Source organism: Daphnia pulicaria, chromosome 3 (genome assembly GCF_021234035.1).
Source record: "Daphnia pulicaria isolate SC F1-1A chromosome 3, SC_F0-13Bv2, whole genome shotgun sequence".
Classification (NCBI taxonomy): Eukaryota; Metazoa; Arthropoda; class Branchiopoda; order Diplostraca; family Daphniidae; genus Daphnia; species Daphnia pulicaria.
The window spans coordinates 7,986,121-8,013,884 of NC_060915.1; the positions used below are offsets into that span (position 1 = coordinate 7,986,121).

Below are 27,764 nucleotides of genomic sequence, written 5' to 3' on the forward strand. Positions count from 1 at the left end.
TTGTTGTTTGATAATAATTGAAACAGATGTGTATGGTTGCAGAAATATACAAAGTTGACAATCCGAATGGCGGAAATTGGGTTGTCCCATGACAATTTTTTTTAAACAAGAAATTAAGAAACAAAGGGGCGCGAAATTACAAAATAATAATAAAAAAATTAACAAATACATTTCGCCATTATGATTATTATTTTTTTCTTCTTATTCTTGCGACAATTGAATTCATAGAGCGAAAATAACAAATGAATTGGTTGTCGTATTAGCTTTGGAGGGCGGTTCGATTTCCGGTGAAATTATTTTTTTGTTTCGTTTTGTTTTTTTCAATTTTTTTATCATCCGTCAATGATGAAATGAAAGCTGAAAATAATAATAATAAAAAAAAAGAAAAGAACAAGATTTTGATATAAAAGATTCAAACGTTTGGGGGCACTGGAGAGCAGTGAGAGTCTGACAAATAAAACCCAAAAAAATATTTGACAAAAAAGTTCCCTCGACATCAAATAGAAAAATTATTATAAGAGACGGACGGAGTAAAATAGGTAAAAAAAAAATTCATAAGATAGTATATAGTTTGTTTTATAAAAAAAAAAAAAAAGGGAGAGAGGCTTTTTCATAGAAAAAGTCGGTGGTGGTCAGGTGAACGCGTGATATTGAGGGGTGCGGGTGGGGAGGGGGGTAATCGATAGATACTGATAGATCTGTATGTGTGTGTATGTCTCACTCTATTTTATTATGTACAACTTGTTGAACCTTTAACACTCTTTTTTTTGTTTGTGAAATTAACTACATATATGGGACAGAAGATTATTTCTCTCATCATAAAAAAAAACAAAAGTTTGGCTGGTAGTTGTGTTTTCTTTCCGTCTTTTCTTTTTAACACCTCGTCGTTTTTTCTTCAATCCTCAACTGTTCATCCTATTTACAATTGTTATACATCTTACACATGCATCATCACAAAATTATGGAGGGTATATTTTATTTTATTTTTTTTGCTGCTGTTTAGTTTTTCTCGGAAATTGATTTCGGGTTTTCTAGTAGCGGAGTGCGGAAACGCGAGGAGTAAAAAATGGTTTTATTTTATATGAATAGGACTGTAGGTGTATAATAGTAATAGTGGTGGTTGCTGGTTTGCTGGTGGCAGTTCCTTATGTGTCTGGAACATTCCATATAGTTGGTTGACCGTTGATCGGTCGTGGCTTATTTGTAACGAAACAAAAACAATCGGGAGGGATAGGGGGGGGGGGAGGAGAGCAATCAACAAATCATACATCATTGGGCATATTTAAATATATAGGCTCGAAATTGGTGAGCGAAAATTGTACCGAAAAAAAAATTAACAAACAAAAAAAAATCGGGAAATCTCTCTCTCTCGGGATAGAATTGGGGGTGTTTGTCTCAATGTATCGATTATAAAAAAGATAGTCGATCATTGATGGATTACATAAGAGAGAGAGAGAGAGAGAAAGATGAAGCGATCATCCTCAGCACATGTCAGCAGTCATCAATTGAAGACCAGATGACTGGGCAGTACAAATCGCGCTATCCTGTACAACATTTTGGCGTACCAGTGGATGCCCACTAGCGTCGGAGGTTTGCTCTCGCTGGTGCTCGATCTCTCAGCCTCGACGCTTATTCTGACTGGGATGCTGCTGCCGCTCGCTGATTCTGTCCGGTCGTGATTCCACCAGCTGAGGGCTCGCCAGAAGTGGACCAGACTCTTGTGGACGTTGTTGAGGAGACGGACGGGAGCGAATGCCCAGTGAGCGATGGTCTGGTCGTCAATGACGGCGTAACAGGAGACGACGACTTGGTCAACCACCAGTGTCCCTTCCTCGGTCAGCGGTGCCAGAACTCCTCGCTGGGTCACGGCCGAGACGCCGACCACCCGTTGCGGCTTGGGTCGGCCGTCGGGGCCAGTCGAAACGATCCAGTCGCCAATTTGCACTTTGGAGGCGAAGGTGGCCTTCAGGCGGGTTCCGAAACGGTCCATTGTGGCATTGGCCATCATCTGGTCCAGCAATCGGTCTTCCTCTTCGGCGCTGCTGTTCTCGCCTGAGTGCAAACTGTTGGATTGGAGTTGTCCGTTCATCAAGTCGACGTCGACATCCTCCAGTAAATCTTGGCTGGCCACCGTGTAGATCAGGTGGCTGGCCGTCATCGTCACGCTGGCACCGTCGGCCGAAAGCAGCTGGACGAAATCCCGTTCCTCGCTCAGGTCGCGGTCCAGGAACAACAAGACGGGACTGAAGACCAAACGGCCCTGCGAGTCCATCGACTGGATCCGGTCGCCCACCGACAATTCAGACAGTTTCTTGACTCCGCCGCTCTCGCTCAAAACGGTCGATTCCGGCGGGAAACATCCTCCGTGACGACCGGCTTGAGAAGATTCTGTTAAATCAAATCAAAGAAAAATTCGGTTATTATAAATGTCTTTGTTTGAAAGAATTTTTCAAATGGAGGAAACAAAAACGAACAAAATATAACAAAAAAGATGGACGCTCGGAAATAACTGCGCTGGGAGACCCAAACTATCATTCTTCTTCCCTTGCGCCGGGTGCTGATGGCGGAGTGAAGTGGAAAAAAGAGCTAAAGAAAAAGAAGAAGGTAATAACAGTTGGGCTTTGATGCTGCTGCCCTTGTCTCGTCCAACTGTCGAATGTTTTCCGTGTCGAGAGATAACTACTACTTGTCGTCGTATATACTAGTTCGTTCCCCCCTTCTTCTTCTTCTTCTTCTTCTTCTCCGCTCTCCCTTGTTGCTCTGTGGCACCGCGATGAACAGACGCGAGCATCCTTGCATAATATATAGGACCCGACTCTGTTGCCATGGCTCCTCTCTCCGAGCTTTCTTTCATATCCTTTTTGCCGAGTCTCTTTAGTTAGCTTTACATCCATATATAACATCTCTCTATCTATCTTGGTAAGATTCCTCCGAGTCCCATTCTTTTAGTGCTCATTATAACTCTAACCACTTTGTGTGTGTGTGTGTGCCCCGTTTATTTATTTTCTGCGCGCTGACCTCCCGCCATCACGTCCTATGATATGTTTTCTTTCGTATGCGTCGAATGTATTGACTCTCGGCTGTTGGGAAAAAAAACAAAAAACATGGCAAAACTAAATAGCCAAGGTTATAGAAGAGAGGACTAACAGCAGCCCCCTGTCCTGTCTCCTGTCCCCTTGAATCAATTGGGCACGCAGACACACACACACACACGTTAGACATGCAACAGCGTTTGACTCCAAGTTGACACTGAGAATCTGTTAGTCAATTAGAGTTTTCAAGATAAAAGGGCACCCAGAGAAGACACAACACACACCCCCCCTCCTGTCTGCGCTGTAATACCGAAAGCAACCCAAAATCTTTGGGGAAGATAGAGAAAAACTGAGAAATAAAAATGTGTACAAGAGAGAGAGAGAGAGAGAGCAGCTAAAGCTCTTCCATGGGCTTCTTATGTTTAAGATATAGATGGATGAGGGGGGGGGGCTCCATAACACGGACCTTTTTTCTTTTTTTTTTTTTTGCCCTCCTCTCGTCCGCATTCCTTATATAATAAACATCGTTCTTCTTCTTCTTCTTCTTCTACTTTTTTTCTGCCTTCTTTTCTGTCTGTTCCGTTTTTCTACCTGAGCAGTTCTCACGCGCGTACCTCAACACAAAAAACCTATGGGTGCCACTTTTTCTTCATCTTCTTCTTCTTCTTTTGGGGGGTTTCTGTCTACGAGCCCGTCTGCATTCATCCTTGGGAAAATATTCACTTAGTGAAAACATTACGTTGCCAATTTGTCGTCATGTTCTTCTTCCTTCAGATCCCCTATAGTTCTCGACTGATCGTTTGACTGCGCGAATGTCTGGCCCGTTGTTAGACACGAAAGAAAAAAAGAAAGAAAGAAGGAAAAACTGCGATCCATCACCATCTCATCCGAGATGTACTGAAAAGATGAGGGGGGGTTCCGAAGACAAAAAACGAAAATAGATAAATCATTCTCCACAAGAATTTCAAATTTGTTTCTCATTTTTTATTTTTTTTTTCATCATCAGCCATTTGAAATGTTGAATGACAGTAAATCGTACAGACAACGACATCACTGGGTGGCCGAAAACAAAAGAAAAAAAAGACAAGAGAGACAACGGGCGGCTTCTTTTTATCGCATCGCGGTGAGCCGGACAACGCGCGGCATTTCTCGAACGCCGTTCAAATGCCCGGAAAATGCGCACACGCAAAAAAGGCGACAGAGTACACGATCGATTGTTTCGTTTCTTTTTGCCAGAGCTCTTCTTCTTCTTTTGGGTTATTCCCAGGTGTGCGGAACGCCAATCGACTGGAGGAAAGAATTCATTTGTGTGTGTGTGTGTCCGCTTTTGTTACGAGCTCGGGGTGGGCGAGTGAAAACATTCCAGCGCATCCGCTTTCATTCTCCCATCACCAAATGAAAGGGAAAGCCATGCAGAAAGTCATGGGGCAACACAACACAGTTGTGTGCTGGCGACCGATCAGTTCGACAAAAGAAGGCGAACCATTTTCTTTTGATTCTCTTTGAGGTCCGGCTCTTTTGGGTCGATCCGCATCGGACACGGAGGCCGACGAGAATGCTGTACACACAGGAGAAGATTTGAGAAAATGGGAAAAACCATCCGAGCTGGAAGGGAAAAAGGCTGAGACGCGCTCATCGCCACGCACGATTTCAAATGTCACAACAATCTCTTCTTCTTCTTCTTCTTCTTCTCACAGCACAGAAGAACTGGCACCACGTCAAAAAGGACGGACATGTTTACACCACCAACTATGGAGGAAAGGTCGCCGCCGCCACCTCCCAGCTGCTGGACATTTCTCAAGAATTTTATCCCACTTTGATTTATTCATTTTTATTATTACGATTATACGCAGCCAAAGGAAGACTATCTCTCTCTCTTTCGAGGGGGGGAAAGGGGGGATATTCATTGGATCCACATTCACATAGATCTCCTCTATACATAGAGAAACCCACCCATATCATATAATAACGTGCCGAGTATAGATGCGCGTTTAATTTCACTCTTGACGTGGCATCGGAAAAAATGAAATCTAAAATTCCGGAGAGGTTTTCGTCACGGATCTCACCCCGTCTCTTTTGATTTCCCCCCGGTCGCCCGTGTCGAAGGATTTGTGTGCCCGTTGGGAATCAAGAAAGAAAAATATATATAAGAAGGAGATTATCAACGGGTGAGGACAAGATAGGCAATCAGCAGTGAAAAAAGAAAAAGAAAACGGACCAGGGGAGAGAGAAAATGAAATAAAAAACGATGAAAAAAAAAACCAAAAGGGACGAGTTCAGGAAAAGAAAAGGAGGAGGAATGTTGTTTGGTTTAAACCAATCGGAGAAGAAGTTTTGAAGTTGTTCCTTTTTCTTTTTCTTTTCCTGACTGACTGGGAGAGAAGAAACTGACGAAAGAGCTAAGAAACACACGAGATGAAGTCAAAGAAATGGCCGCTGTTTGACTGTTGGCAGTGTATAGCTACTACCTTGGCTATCAATTCAAAAAGGCCCCCCTCTCTTTTCCCACATATTTATGGGCGCAATCAAAAAAGAGAATAGAGAATTTATTCTCCAGTAAGAAACGAAACAAACTCGGACGATACTCTGTCTCTCTTTCTGTTTTCTCCCCTTGATTTTTTCTCCATCGTGTCTGGCAATTTGCGGGGGAGCTCCTCTTCTTCTTCTTGTCTTGTCTTCCCGTTTTTATGTGCCGCGCAACAACTTGGGCGGCCCGGCATAAATTAACAAGCGCGAACCGAGCCGACCGCCGTCATGGCTCCCTATTTCTTTCTACTGTTTTCCTCATTTGAAATCGCTTCTTCTTCTTCTTCTATTTCTCCAATTGAACACAACCCTGGCGCATTTGAATAGCCAAACGTGTCACTGTCGATCCCCCGACGATATGACGTCAGTTAGTTGGTCAACTACACTCCCACTTGATAATAATGACGCAACACGGGAGGGAAGAAGAAGGAGAAAAGAAAAGACGACGGAAGGTCAAACGTCCTCCCTGCTGCCGACACTTTAAATGAGTGTTAACGACTAGTTGGGAAATCATATTTTTTCGGAAGAACACACACAAGAGCGGGACACGCCGCCCCGTCAACGAGTCAAAATATCACCCTCTTTTTTCCCCTTTATTCTCCTCTCTCTCCCGGTGTGGGAAAGAAAATTGAAAAGAACCCCCCCACCACCTCAAAAGAAGTGGAAGGACACCCATCTCTTTATTTGGTGGTCTCCCCCTGAAATGTCCAAGAAAAAAAGAAGTCGGATACGTATAGGTATAGACATTGTGTCGAGAGATAGGCCTCCTCCTTCTTTTGAGAAGAAGGCCCACACAGAAGTGAGAGGGAGTAGTAGAGAGATAAGAGATCATATACATATTGAATCCTCGGGCATAGGCCTACAATCTATACACATATATGTGTGTGTGCTGTGCTCGCTGTGAGAAAATAAAAAAAAAAGCTCCGAGTGCTGAAAAGCGCCCGTTGGAAATCTCTCCAGACATTTATTTGAATTCTCTCTCTCTCATCTAGCTTGGTAGAGAGAGAAAAAAGGACAGAAAATATATCTCTCTCTAAAGCCTGTGGCAGCACAGCGCAGTGCAGCGCAGAGATGGGTTATATACACACGCAGGTATGCGGTGTATAGGGCAAAAGAAGGAGCCGCCGTTTCTTCTTCTTTGAAAAAAATAAAAAGGTCTAAGAGAGAGAGAAAGGTATAACGAGAAGAGAGACAAATCGGGTTCGGCGTCTAGAAGAGCGCGCACCAGGGCCCGGAGAGAACCCAAGTCGACATAGCTCACCCCGACAAGTGTTTCCTGCGGGGCTTTCTCTATTTATCCCCCGTGTATCTAATAATGCTCAGCTGGTTTGGAAAGAAGAAGAAGAAGAAAGAAAGACTAGAGAGAGAGAGAGAGAGAGAGAGCAGGTCGACTCTCTTGAAGAGTTTGAATAAGCTGACGCGTCAAGTGAACGCGAGAAACGGCACCTCTCACAGGTGACGGAACCCAATCAGTCAGAGTCACATGATACTTGTTACCTGTTATACAACCCAAAGAGCGCTCTGGCTCTGCTGTGTAGATATTTAAAAAAAGCTTACGGGGTATATTTATAACGTGCGCGCTGTACTACACCCAGCACTGACTGGAAATATACCCAGTTAAAACTATGCGGAAGGTATTTCCAAATCGACGCTTATTTTAGATCCGATATAAATAAAAATAGCCATGGCGTGGGTTTCCCCCCCCCCCAGCCCATCTGGAAAATCTGATTTCGAGTCGATTTTCTTTTTTCCTTTTTACATTTGCTTACTCCCAAACACAAAATGGAAAAAAATAAAAAAGAATGGGAATAAATCCTTACAGCGCAGCTTGTTGTTGAGGGACCCTAGAGCTTGTTAAGTTGTGTTACACGCTCCGAGAGTCGAAGAGGTAGGAGGAGGAGCCCCCCATTGGTATGCGGGTAGTTATGTGGGGGGGAGAAGAAGAAGAAGAAGAAGAGACGGCGCATCAGGTAAAACAGGTAACACGGCCCAGGATGAAAAAAAAGAGCGGAGCGCCGAGAGTTCAGAAAAAAAGGGAGAGAAGATCTCCCTGAATAGAAGAAGAAGAAGAAGAGGGTGCCGGTTATGTTGGAGAAGAAGGGGCTCCCATCACACAGGTTCCCCGCCGAGAGCGGCACCCATCACCCTGGCGATATACACGGCCTCTTTTCTTCTCTTTCTTTCTTTTCTTTCTTTCTTTCTTCCTTCTCTCCAACATCTATTACTACTTAGACTCTTTATAAGTTTGTACCTTCTTTTCTTTTCATTCTTTTTCTGTCGGCCCACAGGCCACAGTCAAAAAGTCGCCGGAACAACACCCATCACCCCATTCGCCACACACGCACACACACAACAAATGCCCGGACTAAAATATAAGAAATGTCTGAAAAAACGGATGACGCTCCGTTGAAGATGGCGCATATTAAATAAATAAATAAATAAATAAAAAATACCAACAGAACGTTAACAAGAAAAGATGATGGAAATGTTGTGAATGTGCTGGTCGCTATCCGCTGGGAGACGAGCGCGGGAGAGAGTCTCGTGGAATTATTCAACGATTTCATTAATGTCAAAAAGCAAAAGGGAATCGAATGCGTGTCCCGCACACCTGCGTGTGTTGTCGCTGTTCGCTGCGGAGGGTTTTTGACAAAAGTGTTTTGATTGAATGGACAAGACACATCCGAATTTGAATTGACGTCAAACAAGCGCGAATTTTGTTACCATGTAAACGCTAAACAAAAAGGCCGGGCCAAGGAAATTCTTCTTCTTTCCGGAAGATTATTGTCCATCAATCGAATCAAATAAGACCCAGCTGGAACCCAAATAATAAGATTCGATCGAATGATGAATTCCGGGAGGTATTCAAGCGAATGCACGCAACATTCCTGGGCCGCGTTTAAATCTCTTTTTTTTTTCCCGCGCAGTCACTCTCTCTTTACCGATGATAACAGCCGATAGAATATCGAATAGCTCGGATGAAACACTTATTTTTCCCGTCTTGTAATATCCAGTCACTTTGTAGATTATCCCTGGCCAAGATTTTTTCCAAAGAAGAAAAAATCCAGCAGAAGAGAACACACGGTGACTCGTTTAAAATCGACGAGCTTTTCCCCCAACAACAACAACAACAACAACACAGGTATTTTTTTTATAGGCTGGTTTTTTGTTTCGACCTTTTTTTCTTCTCTCCAGCGGAATGTTCACACAGTCGCCTCATATACAAATTCGAGTTCTTCTTCTTCTTCATCATCGGTGGTGCTGTGGGACTACTTAGCCCTTGTGTTGCGCCCTATACTCTCTCCCTCTCTCTCTCTCCCTGGCAGGGCCATAATAATAATAACCTCTTTTCTCTCTCTCTCTCCCCCCCCCTTTTTTTTTGTATCCCTGGAGCCAATGATCTGCCAGCCAAAGCTATATCTGCCACAACAACAACACGGGACTAGGTTGTTTCGTTATTTTTTCTCTTTTTCTTTCTTCTTTGGGACCTTTAGAAACGGCAGGCAGCCAATGAACGGCCGGCCCTTTAGCCAGCCGATACGTGTGCATATACACGTCTAACCTATCCCCATCACGATGCCTTTGAGAATTTAAAAGAAGAAGAAGAAAGAAGAAGAAGAAGACGACGAAGAAGAAGAAGAAAAAGAGAGTTGGTTTGGCCTCTTTCACGGGCCTCAAGGGGTTGCATTCCAAACGCATTTGGACCAATCGCACGTCTCGTCTGTTTAGACACATCAAATTGCGGATTTTTCTCTCCCCGAAGTCCCGATCCATTGGAATGAAATGAAGTCATACGTCAGCAAGTTGCCATCATCCTCATTTGATGATGATATGCTTAAATCTTTTTTTTGTATTTTGTTTTGTTTTTTCTCACAAAATAAAAGAAAAGAAAAAAGAAAAGAATAAGGAAAACTATTAGGTTACACATGGTGTCCATTAGCTCTGCACGAAGACCGTGACTTTGCGGGATTTACCGCTCAGAGAAGTGCGATGACAATCGACAAAAGAGTTTGTACATATAATAGACGTGTGCAAAGGCCCTGTTGCTGGCTCTCTCAAAGTCCAGCATCTTATATTTATATATATATTTTTAAGTACCAGACGGACGCAGAATTTCAGAGAAGAGAAGAGAATAAAAAAAAGAGAGTCTCTCTCTCTCTCTTTAACCGGAGAGTCGGAGCTGCTGGAGGGCGATTGGAAAATGGTTGCTCTTTCCATCAGATGAAAATGAAATAAAAAATATAAAAAAATAAAGCTCCGGCTGCTGGTCGGTCCAACGAACCGGGCTCCCACGTACACGCACTAGACGCTCAAAGTAGGAGTTGCCCGAAGAAGAATATTAGAACTTTTCACTTCAGAAAAAGATTTTTTCTTTTTTTTTTTTTTCTCCCAAAGAGGAAACCAAAATAAAACAACAACAACAACAACAACTGGCGCGTCCCGGGCATTGAAAGAATGATGGCACTTCTATAAATAGAAATGAACGTGAAACCACCACCTTCCTCTCTATCGTAGCCTCCCTCTTTCACGGCCCTCCCGATTTTTACAAAATCAAACGTAGGTAGTAGGTAGTGTAGTAAGTCGGTTGGTCGTCTAGCGCGTATTATAGAGTTTCCCTTCTTCTTCTTCTTCTTCTCTCTGAGAAGAAGAATCAATAACGAAATAGAAAACTGGAAGAAGAAGAAGAAGAAGAGAAGATGCGGCCTCGACTTTGTGATTCCAGCCGAGTATTTATAACGAATCAACAAAAACCTCCAAGGAGAAGAAGAAGAAGAGAGCCAGGGTCGACGAGCGACTATGTCAGAGAAGGGAGAAGAAGACGAAGAAGAAGAAGGAAAGACAATAGTACAAGCCCTATCCATCAAGACGGATCCGGTTCGTTCTATTCGAGCTTTTTTGGTTGAATTGTTTCTCTCTTTCGGTCGTTCGTTTTCGGGAGCCTCGAATCTTTTTTTTTTCGTTTTTTGTTTGTTTCCTTTTTGATTTATTCCGGGGTGATGATTTGATTTTGGTCTTACCTGATTTGACTGAAGCGTGAATGTGAGCCCGCGACTCGTAGTAGACCCAGTCGAATCCGGCCTCGACAGCCAGACGGGCCAGCATGCCGTACTTGGAGCGGTCGCGATCCGACGTCGTGATGTCCACGCCTCGTCCCTCGTAGTGCAAAGAGTTGGTCGCGTGCAGGCCTTCCTCGTCCCAGCCTTCCGTCACGCGCAGTTTCACGCCCGGCCACTGGTTCATCACCGAAATGGCCAACGTGTTGAGCTTCTCTTTGCATCTCTGGAAAATTGGAAAAACAAAACAAAAACAAAAAAATCTGATTATAACAAATTTGGCGCTTTCAATTTGAAAAATAAAAGATTTGAAAAATAAAAGAAACACAAAGTGAACGTTTCGTCCCGTAGGTCATGAACGACCTCGTCTCTTTTTTTCTTTCTTTCTGGCCGGCCGGCCGGCCGGCCCTCGAGACAAGAGATTTGTGTAAAGTGTGATGCAGGTGTTCATGAAAAGAAGAGGTAGAGAGCCACCTGCGGACTCGGCGCCCGTGTGCTCTCGCTTCAACGGTTCACGTTTTGGAATCAATTAAGAGCGGCGCGGGCACCGCACACACAGAGCCCAACAGAAAAGAAACGATTTCCAAACCGGACAGCAGCCCCCCGCATCATTTCGATCAACAAGAAGAAGAAAATGTTAAGAAAAAAAAAAAAAGAAACACAAATTAAAAAACAAAAAGCGTTATTTCTTCTTCTTCTTGTATATAAATCTCATCATCTCATTTGTTTTGTTTAAAAAAGAAAGAAAAAACAAAATTCTCCGCCGTTTTTGGTGGTCAGATTTTATTTTAAAAATAAACTATCCGACGTCATCTCATTATGTTTTAATTAATAACAAACCGGCGAGCTCCTTTGAATCCCCCCCCCCCTAGCTATATAAATGTAAATCAAATATTACACAAGCCGTATCCGTATATATATAAGCCTATTACTGCCTACTTTCTCTCTCTCATATTTATTAATGATGCGACAGTCCGTCCACATACACACATTGATGTTTCCAGAGATTTTGTTTGATCTTTGTCTTTCTTTCTCTCTCTCTCTCTCTATCTCTATACTGTCACGATGCTATTAGTACGGTAAAGAAGAACCGGCATACCGGCCCAGGAGAAGAAAAAAAGATATAGCTAGATATATACACACTCGGCTGCTATTTGCCGCCCTTCTTCGACTATGCGCCTTCAACTTCTTTTTTCTCTCGGTACACACAGAGAGAGAGAGAGAGAGAGACACGACCTCCCACCTTCCCATGTTTTGATTTCCCACGGTGTTCTTTAAGTGTTTTCTTTCTTCGACTCTCTCTCTCTTTTAAAAGCGGGAAGGTAGGAGGAGTCACTGGGTGAAGAAGAGCCGCGCGCGTGATTTGTCATCCCTTTTTCCTCTCTCTTCTTCTTCTTCTTCCTTTAGATTTTTATTTGTCTTCTTTTTTCTTTTTTTCCCTTCACTTCTTTTTTGAAGAGCTGTTAAACGAGTTTGACTCTCTCTGGCCGTCCATTTACTGAACACACACCGATGGATATGAGGGACGGGGGGGGGGACTTTATTTTATTTTATTTTTTTCCGACCAGCAGTTTCCGTTTGGTATTTTACTTTTGTCTAAACAACACGGAGATGAAAGAATAGAAAATCTATAAGAGATAACACACATTTACCGCCGCCCCCCATAACCGAGAAATGGTTTCGAGTGGGGCGATGACAAGTGGCCAGTGTACGAAATTCAAACAGCGCGCGGCTCTTGAAAACAATTTGGGTAAAAAATAAAAAAATTTCAAAAAGTCGACCGCGCACAAACACGGGCCGATAAGGCGACGACGCCGACGACGACACAATTTTCTTGTTTTTCCCTTTTGGCCAACGGTGTTTGCATAGTTGGAAGAAACCCGATAGGTTATTTGTGTTGCATCTCTTTCTGTACGGATACGAGTTGTGACTCTGTGAATGTTTGTTGTAAAATAAGAAAAAAGAAAAAAAAACCTTTGGGCTGGTCAACTGAGGCCCCAGCTGTCAGAGGACTTTGGGGGCTAATTGCTCTTTTGTACAAGCCGAGGCAGCACGTACACAAGAGAGAGAGAGAGAGAGAGAGAGAGGGACGTTAGAATTTCAAACTAATATAGGGTGGAAAAAGAAATAAGGCCTATTCAATTTCTATGTAGACGATTCCACAAACAGCGAGAGCTGGAATCTTTTTTTCTTCTTCTTTTCTATTGTTGGACTGTGTGCGCATCTTCCGATTGGTGTTCGCCCTTTTGGCTGGCCCGTCTAAGCGCGCGAGCTCGTTATTAGCCGGACGCCAGGTGTTTGAGTGCTGCTGCCACAGCAGTGCCTTATTGTATTATATTTTCAGGATCCCAAAAGGGACGGAAGGAATTTTTTGTCGAAACGAAAAAAAAAAAAAAAAAAATTCAAGAAAAAGAATAAAAATTTGTGTTAGTTTGGGGAATTTACTTCAGACGGACAAATCGATAGGAAAAGACGACGGACGATGTGATGTCAAAAGATTCATCGACCTCAATCTCGCAGACTAGAAAGAAAAGAGAAGAGAGAGAGAGAGATGGATTGCGACATCGTCGCGGGGTTATTGTCCCGAAGTTGCGCGCGCGGGTGTTCCCATTACAAACGGCGTTGACTTTTCGTTGCCTTTCTCCGGGCGGCAGAGACGCGCCGCTCTTCTTTTCTCTCTCCTGGGGGACACAACACAACTGGGCGAATTCCAGGAATGTCCCCATGCCCGTAAAAAGGCTACTACTACTATACAACTCTCGGATTGATTTAATAACAACAACAACAACAACACCGGCCATAGAAAGGGTGAAGAAATAACAAATGAAAAGCGACCGAAATCCAGACAGACACACAACTCCTCTCACAAAAGGCGTGTGTGTGTGTGTGTGGGTGTTCCAGTAAAAACGGAACCCCCTGGCGCGTGTAGACCAGAAAACAAAATTTGTTTTTCCAGGAGAGATGGGGGGGGGGGGGGACGATTGAAGAAGCCGCTTGCTGGACCCGACCCTTTTGTTGAGCTGGAAATTTGGGGGGGTTCCGGATCCCTTCCGCCGCCGTACATAAATGTATATAATTCCGCCCACACAATTCGTTCTGATTTTATTCTTGCTTTCATTTCGCCCCCCTCTCTCTCTCTCTCGCATTTCAAAAGAGAACTGTAGTACACTATTCGTGTAGGCCAGCCACTAAAAAATGTGTCTACAAAGTTTTTCTTCCAGCAACAAGGGGAGAGAGGAAAAGAAAAAGGTGGTGGTAATATAATGAATGATCGGGCCATGACTTGACTATTAAACATTTTCTTGTCTCTCTGGCGCGCAGCAAAGGGGCTAAACTCTACAGTATACATGTTGCCGGTCCTTTTTTTCTTTCTTTTTGGAGGAAAAATACTCTGTACAAATGTACAGAGAGACATGGGGGATAGGGAGATAAGAGCGGGCGGCTGGACAAACTGCGCCGGGGCAAATGGGAGGGAGGCGCGGCTGGACTCCAAATGACAAGGTAGACCAACACACTGCCGCTAGAAGAAAAGCCATTTTCCCACTTTTTCGAATGTTTGAACGGCCGATGTTTTGACACAAAATGAAAAGTCGATGGCAGTTTCCCTTATTCAATAAAAAAAATTCAACTGATTTTATTTTATTTTTTGAAAATAAGGAATAGCTCATTATTATTATATGGTAGTATATGGAAGGGGGGGGGGGGTTCCAGATTTTTTTTTCTTTTAGGGTCGGTCGGAAGGAATTTGAAGAAAAATATGTCTGGTTGTATCTACTCAAAACGTATCATTAGCGGCGGTCCGGCTTTCAAACAAAAAAAAAAGGAATAGTCTCCCATGTGGCATTGACAAGGTGGGAGGGACTATAGACTAGAATAATCATTAACCCTTCAGAAAAAAAGTTTGCAAACTTTCCATCCATCTTGTAAAAAAAATCTATTCTCACTTTGCTTTCGTTTTTAATGGAGGAGGCCCCAAGATGAAATTTTTTCAAATTTCCCGCTTTTCGTGTTGCGGTACATATACGTGTACAATACAACTCACGCGTTTGAATTTGTCTTTTAACCGCCGAGGGGATGACCTCCGTTCACCCACAACAACCCAAGAATCAAAGTAGTCGTAGTAGTATAGTAGTAGTCGTTTGTTGTTTTCGGGTGCTGGGCTGGAATTTCAAATATGCGCGCGCCCAGGGACCACAAGTCGCACACACACAAGGGCGCCGGTCGTCGTCGCCCTGCCGGCGTCATCATCATCCGCGCGTTTTTGATGATCTTTAATGTGCCCCGCAGGTCGGCAGATGATGGGGGGTTTCATTTGCAACCGAAAAAAAAAAGAAAAAGAAAAATTCGAGTCGAGTGCCACCATATCAACCACCCAACCACTTTTGTGCGTTTGTGGTGGCCTCTATAAACTCTGGCACAAGAATGTGAACGGCTCTCTGCTGCGCCGTGGGGGGACGCGCATTGCTCGCGAGTCAACAAGTCAACAAGTCAACACCAAATTATCAAAAACCCCAAAAGGCGGAAAAGAAGAAGAAGAAGAAGAACACGAGAAATTCCAATCGTAATGGACAAATTTGTCTCGAGAACAAGAAGAAAAATCCCCGAAGTTGTTCATTTCGACAGTTTTGAACGCAGCGGGAGTCGACCAAACAATTCGTGCAACATCAACACACACACAAGTCCTATACTACAGCTATCTTATTATTACATACATAGATGTATATATATATTTATTCTCCCTCCTCCCAGTTCAAATCACAGCTCAGAAAAGGAAAAAAGAGAAAAACAAAATTCCAGACAGTCGGGCTGGGAATGCGATGATTGCGCGACCCGAAATGACCCAAACGGAAAAAAAGTGTCAAAAGTCAATTGGTGGAATGAGTCGAGCGCGGCGGTTTTCCATTCCTTTCACCCCCGCACACGACACACACACACACACACACACAAAATATTATAGATAAAAATAGTTGTTGTTTTTCTTTTCTTTTCTTTCAAAAATAACAAAAAAAAAATAAAGAAATTGGCGAAAGAATTTGTAACGGCATGCCATCACGCCCTTTGGAGAACTTTTGCTCGTCCGGCGACTCTATATGCAAATCATCATCATTGTCTCCGAGGTATTTCTCTCTCTTTCTTTCTAGTCTCATAAACTTTTTTGATTTGTCGCCAACTCCAAATGTTTTTCGTGTCTGGCCAATTCCGGCCGTAGAGAGAGGTTCACGGGTTGTTGTTGCTGCTGTTTGGACGGGCAGCCAAGAATTAATTTCTTTTTTTTTTTTTTTTCTAGGGCATCATCGCGCGTCTCTGCTGCCGCTCTGCTGGCATTTCACGCCGGTGTGGACGACCTGCTGTCGGCTATATACGAACTCGACCGTCCGAGTTGTTTTTACGCTCACAACAACAACAGTTTCACGAGAGAAACAACAAAAAAAAAAAGATGAAGACCGTGGTGCAGCAGCAACAGCTGCTGGGCAAGAGCAGCAGCCCCTTCGGGCGGCTGTTGCGTCTAGAAGAAGAAGCGGCGGCCTTCGGAGCAAAAAAATAAAAAAAAGTGCCGGCCCTTCGACGGATCCAATCACAGAAGAGACTGCGGCCAAACGGAGAAGATGGCATTAGGCTCCGCCCCATTTTGGGTTTGAGCCGACGACAGCCTCTGCCCTGCTTCTTCTCCGTTGTCACGACAAAACGAAAAGAGAAGAAGAATAAGAAGAAAAAGGGAATTTGGGTTTTTTATTTGTGACCCCAAGGGCCAGCAGCAGCTGCCAGTGGAAAGATCTGATTTTCCCCAAAGTCATGATCTATTCATCGTCGCCGGCCCAGACGGCCACTTACATTTCTCGCCGGATCAACTGGAAGGCGAGATGAGAGAGCCAATGGCCAAAGAGGAGCTATTTCCGCACTCCGAGACGACAATACAATTGAATAAAGTTTAGATTATTTCTCTCTCTCTCTCTCGTGACAACAACGGCAACAAAAGAAAAGTCAACGACACAATAGATCCCCCCCCCCATCCGTAACGGCGGTCCCGTCTCGTCCGGCAGCCAATGGCCATCGAGGAAAAGAAATTTCGGCTGGCTCGATTGTCTCTTTTCTTTCTTGTCTTGACAGTAGCATTTCCTTAGTATAAACACCAAATTTAATAGAAGGGAGGAAGAATAAACCCCAAGGACGGACAGGGCTGCTGCTGCTGAAGCTGCCCAGTCGCTATATAAAAACGAACCGTCCCCCCTTGGAAGAAGAAGAAGAAGAAGAAGAAGAAAAAAGAAAAATGGACTTTGGAAATTCGGTAGAAATCTAGAGTGATTGCTTCGGCGAACCGTTTGGCTTCGTCACATCGTTCCATCACGACCCAGCTGTTGAAATAGCGGCGTCGGACGCTCTTTTATATACCCTTTGCGCTTTATTTGATTCCCTTGCACGGGAAGAAAAAACAAAAAAATAATCCCGCGGCTATTCGAAGTTTGACTGGCTCCTGATAGGCCATACTGGGAGCCGACTAACTCTTCGTCTAAAGCTCTGGCTGTGTGATGGCGGTCGCAAAAACAAAAACAAAAAGCGATTGGAATCCACCGCAACAACACACAAACAGCGACAACAACCAGCAGCTGAACGACCGGTGCGATTGCCATCGTGAAATCAAATCTACTTCTCAATGTCCGCTAGCAGCAGCCAATATAACCTAAGTCGCAAACGCCTAAATGTCGGCCTTTTCTTTTTCTTAGAGGCGATTTTCTTTCGGTGTTGTTGTTCTTGTGTCTCATCCCGACTTCTCCTTCTTCTTCTTTTGATTTGTCGACAACCAAAAAACAAAAGACGAACGACGAGTGGAGCATGCTCAATGAGAAACACGATCCGTCCGTTGGCACGTGTTTTGGATTATTTCGCCGCCGCCGCTTCTTCTTCTTCTTCTATTCTCGTATAATATTACCCGATTCGAAAAAACCTAAAGTTTTCTGCGTGTGAGAGTCTGCGATGCATCCTGGTCGCGTGCTGCTCATCCTCGTCCCTCGCCAAACCAATGAAAATGACCGAATATGCTCATTTTTGAATTAAGAAAACACGACCAAGTTCGACCAGGAACTTTCCGTTTCGCCAGTTAAGTGAATCAATAGAGAAGACGAAGAAACAGAGTGTGTGTGTGCACACCAATATCAATGCAGACATCCTGGCTGATGTATAGACTATCACCTTTTCCAAATCAAGAGCTCTATAGGAAAATGTTTTCTCTTTGGGCGATAATCCGCAATGGTTCGTCTCTCTTTCTTTTGTTCCAAAAACTTTGACATTGAAAGAACCTTTGAGTTGGTGATTGGAATAAGACGACGAAGAAGAAGAAGCAGAAGAAGCAAGTGAAACATTTCTTGTTGGCAGGGAAACGCCCTAAATCCAATTGGTTTGTGACCGCTAAAAAGATCATCCAGCAGCCAACAGGCCACAGCAGCACAAGAGGATCAAAACAATAAAGAAATGTTAAGCCAAAAAAACAAAACAAATCTCTTTTGCCGACTGTGTTTGTGCTGTGTGCTGTGTGCTGCTGCTGGCCTGATGCCAGCCGGCGATATCGAAAGGTGAGTGTGTATCTTTCTCTGCTGCTGGCCAAACTATACAACACAAAAAATTCTTTGACCGAAAATAAAAATTTAAAGAAAAACTTTTCTCGTTTTAGCGCAGCAGCGTCTAGCGTCCCGTCTGCCCGTCCGGTCGACCAAGAGCGTTTGACGGCCCAGTTTGTTATTTTTCCCTTTTTCGAGGAATCGCGTGAGGGGGGGGGGCACCCAAACAGATTAAACAAACACCCAACAGCTCAGTAGGTCGACCTACATGTCCATATGCTACTACACAAATACTATGTCTACTACTACTACGAGATATACGTTATGCTAATCGACCGTCCCGGGTGCGCGGAACGGACCACCGGCCAACATATCATCACGAAAAAAGACAAAAGTAGAAAGATTTGGCCAAAATTAGTTTTTTTTCTAAATTGAACGGCCGATCTATGATGAAGTTTGGCTGATTGTTTTCAGTGTGTTTGTTTGGACTTTGATTTTATTGGATTTGTTAAGTTTTGTTTTGTGTCTTAGACTTCTTTTGGCTTTGTTAAGAAAAACGGACGTGTAGGAATGCGGGTGCTGGGCAACCCGTGGGGTCTTCTCTCTCTCTGCTTTCTATCGCATCAGAAGAGTCTAGCTCCTTCTTCTTTCCTGATTCTCCTTTTGATTCGATTTGAATTTTCTCTTTTTTTGGAGGTCAAAGTACATGCCACAAGGTCCGTATACACACGAACGCATTCACTTTGGAGCAGATGCTGATAGTACGGCCCTCGCAAGTCAAACCCCCCCAAAAAAAATCTCAGCAGCAGCCAGCGAAGGGCTATCGTTTGGAATATAATTCGACTCTGTATCCTTCACTTGTGTCTGCTGTGTGTGCTGAAATCGACCGATTTGGAATTTCTCCGTCTCTTGTTGTTAGCTGGATAACAACAACAACAACAGAAGAAGAAGACTCTACGTGTGTATCATTTAAATTCTTCCAAGTTTATATTCCGAATCGGTTGGAATTTGATTTTTTTTTACGACGTCCGAAAAAAGTTTCAATTGCCCCTGGAAATTGGTTTCGAGTTTGATCGACTCTTGATGAGGGCCTATGATTTCAAGTGGAACTGACACGGGCCACTACCGCGTCTAACACCCGACCAGCTCGTCTACTGCGACACAAAAATAATAAAAGAAAAAAGGGCAAGAAAATAAAAAATAAAAATCTAACCTGCGCGTATCTAACCAGCCAAAAGAAAACCCAGAAAACACCTGATTCTTCTCCTTCTTCTCTATATAGTACACAGGTCGAATTTCAAGATCCATCCGGCTCTACCGTGTTTATGTTGTTGTAGTACCTAGATACCTTGTACCATACCTCGTACCCAGAGAGGAGAGCCTATAAACTATATGATGGACACAGCAGTATATATATAATACTAGCTTCCGGAATCGATCGGCCAGGGGTTTCGCTGGTCCCTCATTTCATTCACTTTTGGGTAGTGTTGTACGGCAACAACAACAACTGCTACTGTTACCACTCGTATATACACCTTTACGGATTGAGGCAAGGTCCTCTCGGGACCGGGTGTTTATGACACGCGGAGGACACAACACGGCCAAGGAAGAGAAAAAAAAGGGGGGAGAAAAAGAAGAAGAAGCAGCTATAAGGAAAGTTTGGGTCATTTGTAGGTAGTCGGTATAATATGCGCAGACGGACAATATATATATGGCCGGCTACTATGCGCCATAACGTTTTGTTATGTTAGAGTTATGGATGTTAAAATTGAAGAAAAAAAAACGAACAAAACCGAGAAAGAAGAAAGAAGAGCTTGACATTTGAGGAGTCGATGACGTCAACGTTATTCTTTCTCAAATTTATTTTCCTCGTCGCCTTTTTATTTTTTCTCTTTTTATCTTTGCCGTGCGCAACTTCTTTCTGGTGATCGATGAACTCTTAAACTTAACAAAAATTTTCGTTTCCATTTGTGTCGAGTTTTATCTTGTTGCGCGATTGTGCGACCCTTTCCATCGGCCTAAATACCTTCACCTGTTTCGAAAGAAACTCTTTTTTTTAAATAAAAGTTCTTTTGATTTTTTGTTTTTTACAAAGAAGACAAGACACTCGGTTGATGGAGCGTCAGAGAGGAGTTCCATCAAGCCCGAGAGGTCCACGTCTGAATTCCATGTGAAGAAAAAAGGAAACAAACAACATAGTGTCGTCGCTCTTGTCTGTATAAAAGTTTGCGGTTTTTCCCGAGGTGGCGACTAGAGTTTGTTTCAAACGACAACGCCGCAAACAAGAGAAATATTTCTGAACCAGACCATATAGAGATTATACTATAAGGATACTATTTCGCAATTGGCGATCAACTAGGAAAAAGAGAAAGAAAAAATACCAGGAATTTTAAATGCAAATCAAAAAAATGTCTAGTAGTGTGCTGTTTTTCTTTCTTTTCTTCTGTTTAAACTTTTCTAACGCGCACGACGGCATAAAAAGAACTGCTCTCTGCTGGAGGCTGCCATTAAAAACTGAAAGAGAAACAACAACTCACCCCCCGAAAAAAAAAAAAACTAAAAAATGTCTGAAAGAATTAAAAAGGAGGAGCTGCTGCCCTTTTTCGAAATGTTGCGCGCGCATCTTTTTCTTTTTCGTCTAGAGTTTTCATGCGAACTTTGGCCCGAGACAATAACAGTCGAGAGAGAGTGTATATATACGTGCATCATACCGTGTACAATATCCCCCCTCCAATGTATGTACACACACAGACACATTCACTATAAGCTAAAACGTCCTGTCAAACTTTGGTTTCATCACCCTTAAGATTCTTCTTTCTCTGTCACCGTGACTGAATAACAACGGCCATAAACAAAAGTTGTCCCTGCGCCACTATATACATACATACAGCTACTACACCACTACCCCGAAAGGTTTTTTGAATGACCAGAAAATAAAAACAAAAAAATACCAGAAGGAGGTTGAAGAATTCTTATTCACCGGGGTTCACCGAGGAGAATTCTTGTATACCCTCTGATCGATATCCTACTGGATAGATATGGTACAGTCGATCTTGAACAACCGAATCAAAATGAATGTACACTAGAAGGAGTCACTATAAAGCTACTGCGCTATAGTGCCATAAGGACAGGAAGAAGCTACAGCTGGAAAAAAAGAAACGAGACTGTATAATGGCGGTATATAGTAGTGGCACGTTGGGTGGCGACTATCTATCTAATGGTATCTCTCTCAAAAAGTGTCTGTGAGAAAAAAATGGCGACTTCTTTTTGGCCTTCGAACCAAATTGAGCGCGCAAAAATTCAAAAATGTCAAGCCCTCCCAAAAAACACACACACACGCACACACACACACTCTAGAGGAATGCCGGATCCTATAGCGCCATATAAATGCCACCAGTTCGTCTAACTCTGAACCGTGTCATGACCGTGTCGTCGGTCTATGACAATATGTTTCTTTTCTTTTTCTTCTCACTCCTCTCTCCCCACTACCGTCGAAGAAAAAAGTTAACGAAATGCTACGGCAACACACGGCCGTGGGAATTTGTTGTGCACCCGCTTCTTCTTCTTCTTTCCCCTCAACGGACCTCGAAGTGATGAGGAATAATAAAATTTAAAAAAAGAAAAAGAAAGAGAAAAAAAAAACAGGGCGCAGAGGAGGCAGCGAAATTCTGCTGTGAAAGACAACGAGACGACAGGTAAAAATGGGCCAGCATCATCCACACACACACACTACACACTTGTGTGTGTGTGTCCATCTCTGTCCCGCATCTTGTGGGAAGAAGAACAAGTCAGAAAAAGAAGAAGAACAAGTCCCAGGATATGGCATGGGAACGCCAAAAAGGAAGAGTATCTCTGTGTGTGTCTATAGGTATAACCCCACCCTGTAGGTATACATCCCATTCGTACATGTATGTATATTTAGTGGCTAGAATAGTAGTAGTAGAAGAAGAAACTACCTTTTTTTTTTTATTTTCCCCAAATGACAGTTCTACCTAATTCTGCTCAAACAAGTTAACTCTTCTTTTTTTGGCCTCAATAAAATGTCCGAAATCAACTCTGAATTTCTGGCCCCCCCACCAATGATGAAAAAGTCGCCATTTTTGTTTTTCTTGTTTTTTATTGGTGGGTCTTGACACGGACTCACTAACTTCCTGAGCCGCCAATCTCATGTAGGTGATGCGTGTCCTACATATAAATCTCCGACCGAGTTTCGACCACGCCCACGCGGGGATTCGGTTCCCATCCGACAAAAATAATCAAAAAGGAGGAAATGAAATGAAAGCGGAAATTGTCGCCGACTTGCGGACCCAGCGCACGCCGGTAATCCAAACGGGAGGGTTTCTCAGACGCCGTGGAAAAGACGACGACGACGACAAGAAACAAGTTTCGGTGTAACGTTTCCTCATGCCCGGCCAAAAAGTTATACGAGGACACGTCACACGCCCAAGTCCATTTCTCTGGGGCAAAGAATTCTTTGGTTTTTTGTTTTTTCTTCTTGAAATCAAAGTCAAATAATGTTTTCTTTCTTTTTTCTTCCCTCCCGTTAAGAAAATGGAGAGCTTCTCTTTCTTGTTGGTGCCGTAACATTTCCGACTTTGCGGTGAAACCGAATCTCTCGATCGGACTGGGCAGGAAAAAGGGCAACCCACCCGCGACTGCCCCAGCTCTCTCTCTCTCTCCGTTGCGCGGGGGGGTTCAAATAACAACAGAAGACATGGAGAACGACGCGATGAATACGTACATGTACACAACCCCCAAAAAAGTCTTATAAAACATTTTTTTTTTTTAAGTTGGAAAAAAATCGTGGCGCATTCTTCTCATAACTTAAATATCGAGAGAAAGTGATTGAATCATCTGATGCAACACTTTTGAGAATTGATCTGTTTTGAATTGGGCGCGCCAGGATTTAGAGAAAGAGAAAAAGGAAATTTTCGAATGTCTGTCAAAGATTTCTTGATTATTTCTTATTTGATTTGTTATTTAGGTGAATCCCCCCCTTGCCCAAAAAGCTGAGAGGTCCATTTGACACTTGGGTGACAGTCACGCCGACGTGTTACTGTCAATAGCCAATAGCCCCCCAAGCAGCCAGCCGGGCAAAGAGAGAGAGTAGCCATCTAGCTTTTTGTTTTCCGTGTCTCACCATATCATTTTCGAATGGGGCGGAGAGCGGTTGGTGGTGGGGGGGAATTCCATCAGGGGCCTCTTAAGAAGACGACGACAATGACAGGAGAATCAAAAGCTTTTCAGCGAGGTATTTTCAAAAGTCACATCAAGTTCCCAAAAAGACAAGAATGAACACCGCGCCCTGGCACACACACACACACACAGCCCCAATAGCCTTTTCCCATCTCTATTATTTATTGGCTATGATTGTCGCCTATAGATATCATAAGACTATACATCTCTCGACTCTCATTTATCGCAATTAAACCTCTTTTTTATTGATTCGGGTGGGAAAAACTATCGGCGGTCGAATTGGGTGGCTTCTTCCAAGTTTTTTTTCTTTTTTCGTTATTCTTTTTTTGGGGGGAAATTTGGATTTTTATGTCTGGGGATCGTGAATGATCTTCTCGAGTCAGAAAACCAATTGTCACCTGTCTCTATTTTAAACCGTGGCCATGGGAAAAGGAGAAATCTCAGGGCCTCCCCTTCAAGAAGAAGAAGTCGAGACTGGTGCTAAACTCTATGGGGGCAATCTGTCCTCTCAGGTAGTGCGTACACATAAATACAAGAGTAGTACATATTCATACCAATATAAAAATATGAGTATATATATGTATGTGTATAGAGAAAGGAGAAAGAAAGAAAAGGCTTTTAATTAGGACAGGCATATCTTTGGCGATGGTTAAAAAGGTATACACACCTGATTTCTCTCTCTCTCTTTTCATCTCACATGTCACTCCTACATGGACGGGGTATCCGCCAATGTTTGTGCCACTGTATAATTGGATTTCCAGCCGTGTGAAATGAAGAAATTTTCTCTTTTTTCATGAAGAAAATTCACGGATCTCACTGACTGTTTGTGTGTGTGTGTGTGGGTTGGTTTTTTCGCACAGTGTCAAAATAACAAAAGACAAACTTCAAAACAAAAAATATTTTGGGGGTAAAAATTATAACAAGTCAAAGGAGTAAGGAAAAACCTTGTTCCCCCCACCCCACCCCCTCCTTTAGTTGGTTGGTTGCCGTGTAAAGTAAAACCCATAAGAGGCTTATTTGGAGCCATCGGATACCGCCATAACAGTTCCGGCCGCTGGTTCTTTTTTCTTTATTTTTTCGTCGTCGTCGTCGTCTACAAAAGCCTATACATATAGCCTACAGTCATAAAAAACCGACGAGAGGAAGGGAAAAACTTATAACTATATAATCGCGTGTGTGTTTTCTTTTTTACTTGTGTTTCGGCCGTCTCGGTTTACCACCACAACGGCTCACGGTGTGGTTTCAGGTAGGCGACACCATTTAAAAAATAAAAAACAACCGACACGACAAGGTTTTGAACCCGCAGAATGGATTAGGCCTATTGGCTTCCGATTCAATCGATATATGTAGAGAATAGAAGGGCGGGAATATTTGAATATTTAAAATGCGACATTTACCTGGGTCATGAGTCGATCGGCTCCCGTTCCTTCCTCGTCTTTGAAGACAATGTCCGTGTTGTAGTTGGGCACGAGCTGCTGGAACCTGGGATCGTCGCGCGTTATCTTGCCCTCGGTGAGTCCGCTAGCGCCGAGTGTGTTCTCCGACACGTTGGGCACGTGCTGTTTGAAGACGAGCGGCGTCAACTTGCGCGGCGACCGGCGGCGGTTGGCGCCTCGGCCGGGACCGCAGGCCGTGGCCGGCGACGGCAGCAACGCGCTCAACACCACCAGCAGGACCAGGAGCCAATAACAGCAACCGGCCGACGAAGATGACGAGCCGGGCGAGCGACGTCTGCTGCTGTGAGGGCGTCGTGATGAGGTGGTGGTGGTGGCGGAGGTGGTGGTGGTGGAGGAGGAACAAGACGACGCGGATGATTTGGTTGGACGCTCGACTCCATCACCGCCACAGTCGCTGCAGACGCCGACGCTTATCCGCCGCCGCCGAGTCCGAACGTGACCGGCCTCCTCTGATGAGCACGTAGGCCTTCCAGCACTGGACCAACACTCGACGAACGACGCCATCATTTTATTATTTCGACTTTTCTTTTTCTTCTTCTCTCAATTCGCTTGTTTGAACACTGCGGGAAATATTTGGGAACCGAACGGCGCAGCACTTTTTTTTTGATTGGGAATCCCGATGAACGAAATGAAACGACGACGGCACCGTCGATGTGCAAATCACCAATGAGGATCGAGGTAAAAAGGGGAATTGGGGAAATCAATGGAGGCAACAGCGAGGAATAGACGCGGGCCGATAAATCTCTGATCGTGCGCTGGTGTGGTGTCTACACGCGGACGTTTCGACACGATCGACAAACGGCATCGGCTCTTGGGAGAGTGTCATTCCATCTCTCGATGCCCAGCCGTCAGCAGAGGGCCAATTTAATTTGAAAAAAATTTTTTGGTTTTGACAAATACGAAAAAAAAAAATAAGAAAAAAAAAATTCCAAAATTTCGACAGAAATAAAAATTCGGTTTTTCTTTTAAAAATTTGTTGTTGGGTGAGTTAAAAACCAGAGTGGAGTAGAGAGAGGAGGATCAAAATGGTCAAAAGTAGTGGGTTATCCGACAGGAAGCGCGGAGAGACGATCTCTGGACACCGGCCGATGAGGTATCTGTGATGGAACTGGCAGCAAATCACCGAACCACCAGCACTCTGTGAGTCTGCAGAGCTGGAGGAGACGGCGGAGGCGGGGTAGTAGCAGTCGACCAAGAGGAGGAGGAGGAGGAGAAGGAGGAGGAGGAATAAGGTGACGCTGGAGGAGCAGAGGAGCGGATCGGATCGGAGAGGTGGGTCATTGAGAATCGGGGGGGTATGAAAGGTCTAGAGGTGAAAACATTCACTAAAAGGGAATACAACGAAAATTGAGGAGGGTCTCCAGGTGCCTTTTTCTTCTTCTTCTTCTTTTAAATAATATTTTGAAAAGAACAAGAACTTTTTCTTCTTCTTCTTCTTCTTCTTTTTTGGTCGAGCTGTTGGGATCTATGTTGTCACAACAATGTATCTTGACGGACTGAGCTCCAAAGTCCCCACCGGTGGGTACAACTGGGCGTACAGACACACAGCAGGGCGGAGGGAAAAGGAGCAGGACCCGACCTCCCAGTTAGAGACACACCACACGGCCAAGAAGCAGAAGAAGCAGAAGAAGAAGAAGAAGGTTATACATAAGAAAAGGAAGAAGAAGAAGAAGAAGAAAAGAGATTTTTTCGGTGTGTTTCACCTTGTTCGGTGTCTAAGGTAAAAAAAAAAGAAAAAAAAAGAAGGGGGGTTCTTCTGTGTGTGTGTGGGGTGCGCTCACGGGTGCGCAAGTCTCCCCTTCGGCTGAGCACCCAAGTTGGTACACGGGAGAGAGAAAGAGGCGGAGCTTGAGGACACCTCCCACTCTGGAGCCAAGCTCCGCCCTCAGCGTCCATTTCAAAAGTCTCCTGCTTCTTTTGTGTGCGTGTATATAAAAGAGACTTGTGTGAGTATCATCGAGAGAAAAAAAGATTTTCTTATTCGGGTTCTGTGTATAGTCGAGAGATATGTAAGAATCCCTCCCACTTGACCACCACACTACTACACCTCCACCGACCGGTGCGCCCGTCTTTTTCTTTACCCGAGGCAGGGACACCTATAAAAGCCGATGCCACACACCGAAAAAGATAGTCGAGATAGGCAAACAAAAAGCCAAGGAAAAACACATGGAACAAGAAGAAGCGAAGCCAAAATAAAAATAAAAGGGGCAAGAAAAACCCCTGCAGAGGTGCCGAATGCGCCATCAAAAAGAAGAAGAAGAAGAATCTTTTATTTTTCTTCTTTTCCTTTTGTCTCTCTTCTATTTATATGCCCCCGACACACAGAGCGTCTAAAACCCATCAAAACACACACACATACACAGGAAAAAGAAAGAAAAACCGACATCTTCCAAGTGCTAATGTTGCTTCTCTTCACGAAAGGGGCGGGGTCTAAAATTCCTTTCCCCCCGCGCTGCTGCTCCATTCAATTTCAAATGTTGTTATACATTTTTTCTCCTTCTTCTTTCCTCTTTTTTTTATTTTGCCCTTTTGCTCTATAGTGTACTACCTTCAAAAAACTGTAATTAGATTTCATTATTTATGAATCGCTCTTCTTATCACCGCCCACCTCTCAGAGTTCCATCCCGTCAGAAACAAAAAAAAGAAATCAATGACGAAGCTGAAAAATTAATTTTTCCTGGGCCTCTTTTTATTTTTTAAATAAAATTCTTTTGTTTTATTCCGTCGAAACCTCTCAACGTTAAAAGGGCAAAAAAAAAATTTGTTTTAAGGAAAAATAAATGATCATTAAATAAAAAAATTAAAAAAAAGGCGAAAGAATTCGGTGTGTGTGTGTGTGTGTGCGCGTTTAAATTATTTCTTTACGAGTGCGCGTAAATTGTTGCGTGCGTGTGCGCTCTCCTCTCCGGCCTTTTTCGATATTTTTGGTATTTTTTTCCCCCCTTAGCT

General features: G+C 43.7%; 1 protein-coding gene across 1 annotated transcript; it reads right to left on the reverse strand.

Moving 5' to 3' along the window:
• Window positions 1–27,613, reverse strand: LOC124329079 (sonic hedgehog protein A-like). The gene is made up of 3 exons (XM_046788056.1): window positions 24,756–27,613; window positions 10,574–10,835; window positions 1–2,388 (listed from the first exon to the last, which is right to left on the reverse strand). Exons 1-3 carry the CDS (start codon window positions 25,320–25,322, stop codon window positions 1,502–1,504), a joined length of 1,716 nt encoding a protein of 571 aa, XP_046644012.1. The 5' UTR covers window positions 25,323–27,613; the 3' UTR covers window positions 1–1,501.
• Between the last annotated feature and the right edge of the window lie 151 nt (window positions 27,614–27,764).

What these genes read in the sequence shown, in the direction of transcription:
- LOC124329079 (XM_046788056.1), bottom strand. Translation starts at nt 25,322, where the DNA reads ATGATGGCGTCGTTCGTCGAGTGTTGGTCCAGTGCTGGAAGGCCTACG. An exon ending in CCGATCGACTCATGACCCAG is followed by an intron (nt 10,836 to 24,755) that starts GTAAATGTCGCA and finishes CCAATTTTCCAG; the next exon opens with AGATGCAAAGAGAAGCTCAA. An exon ending in TCACGCTTCAGTCAAATCAG is followed by an intron (nt 2,389 to 10,573) that starts GTAAGACCAAAA and finishes TTGATTTAACAG; the next exon opens with AATCTTCTCAAGCCGGTCGT.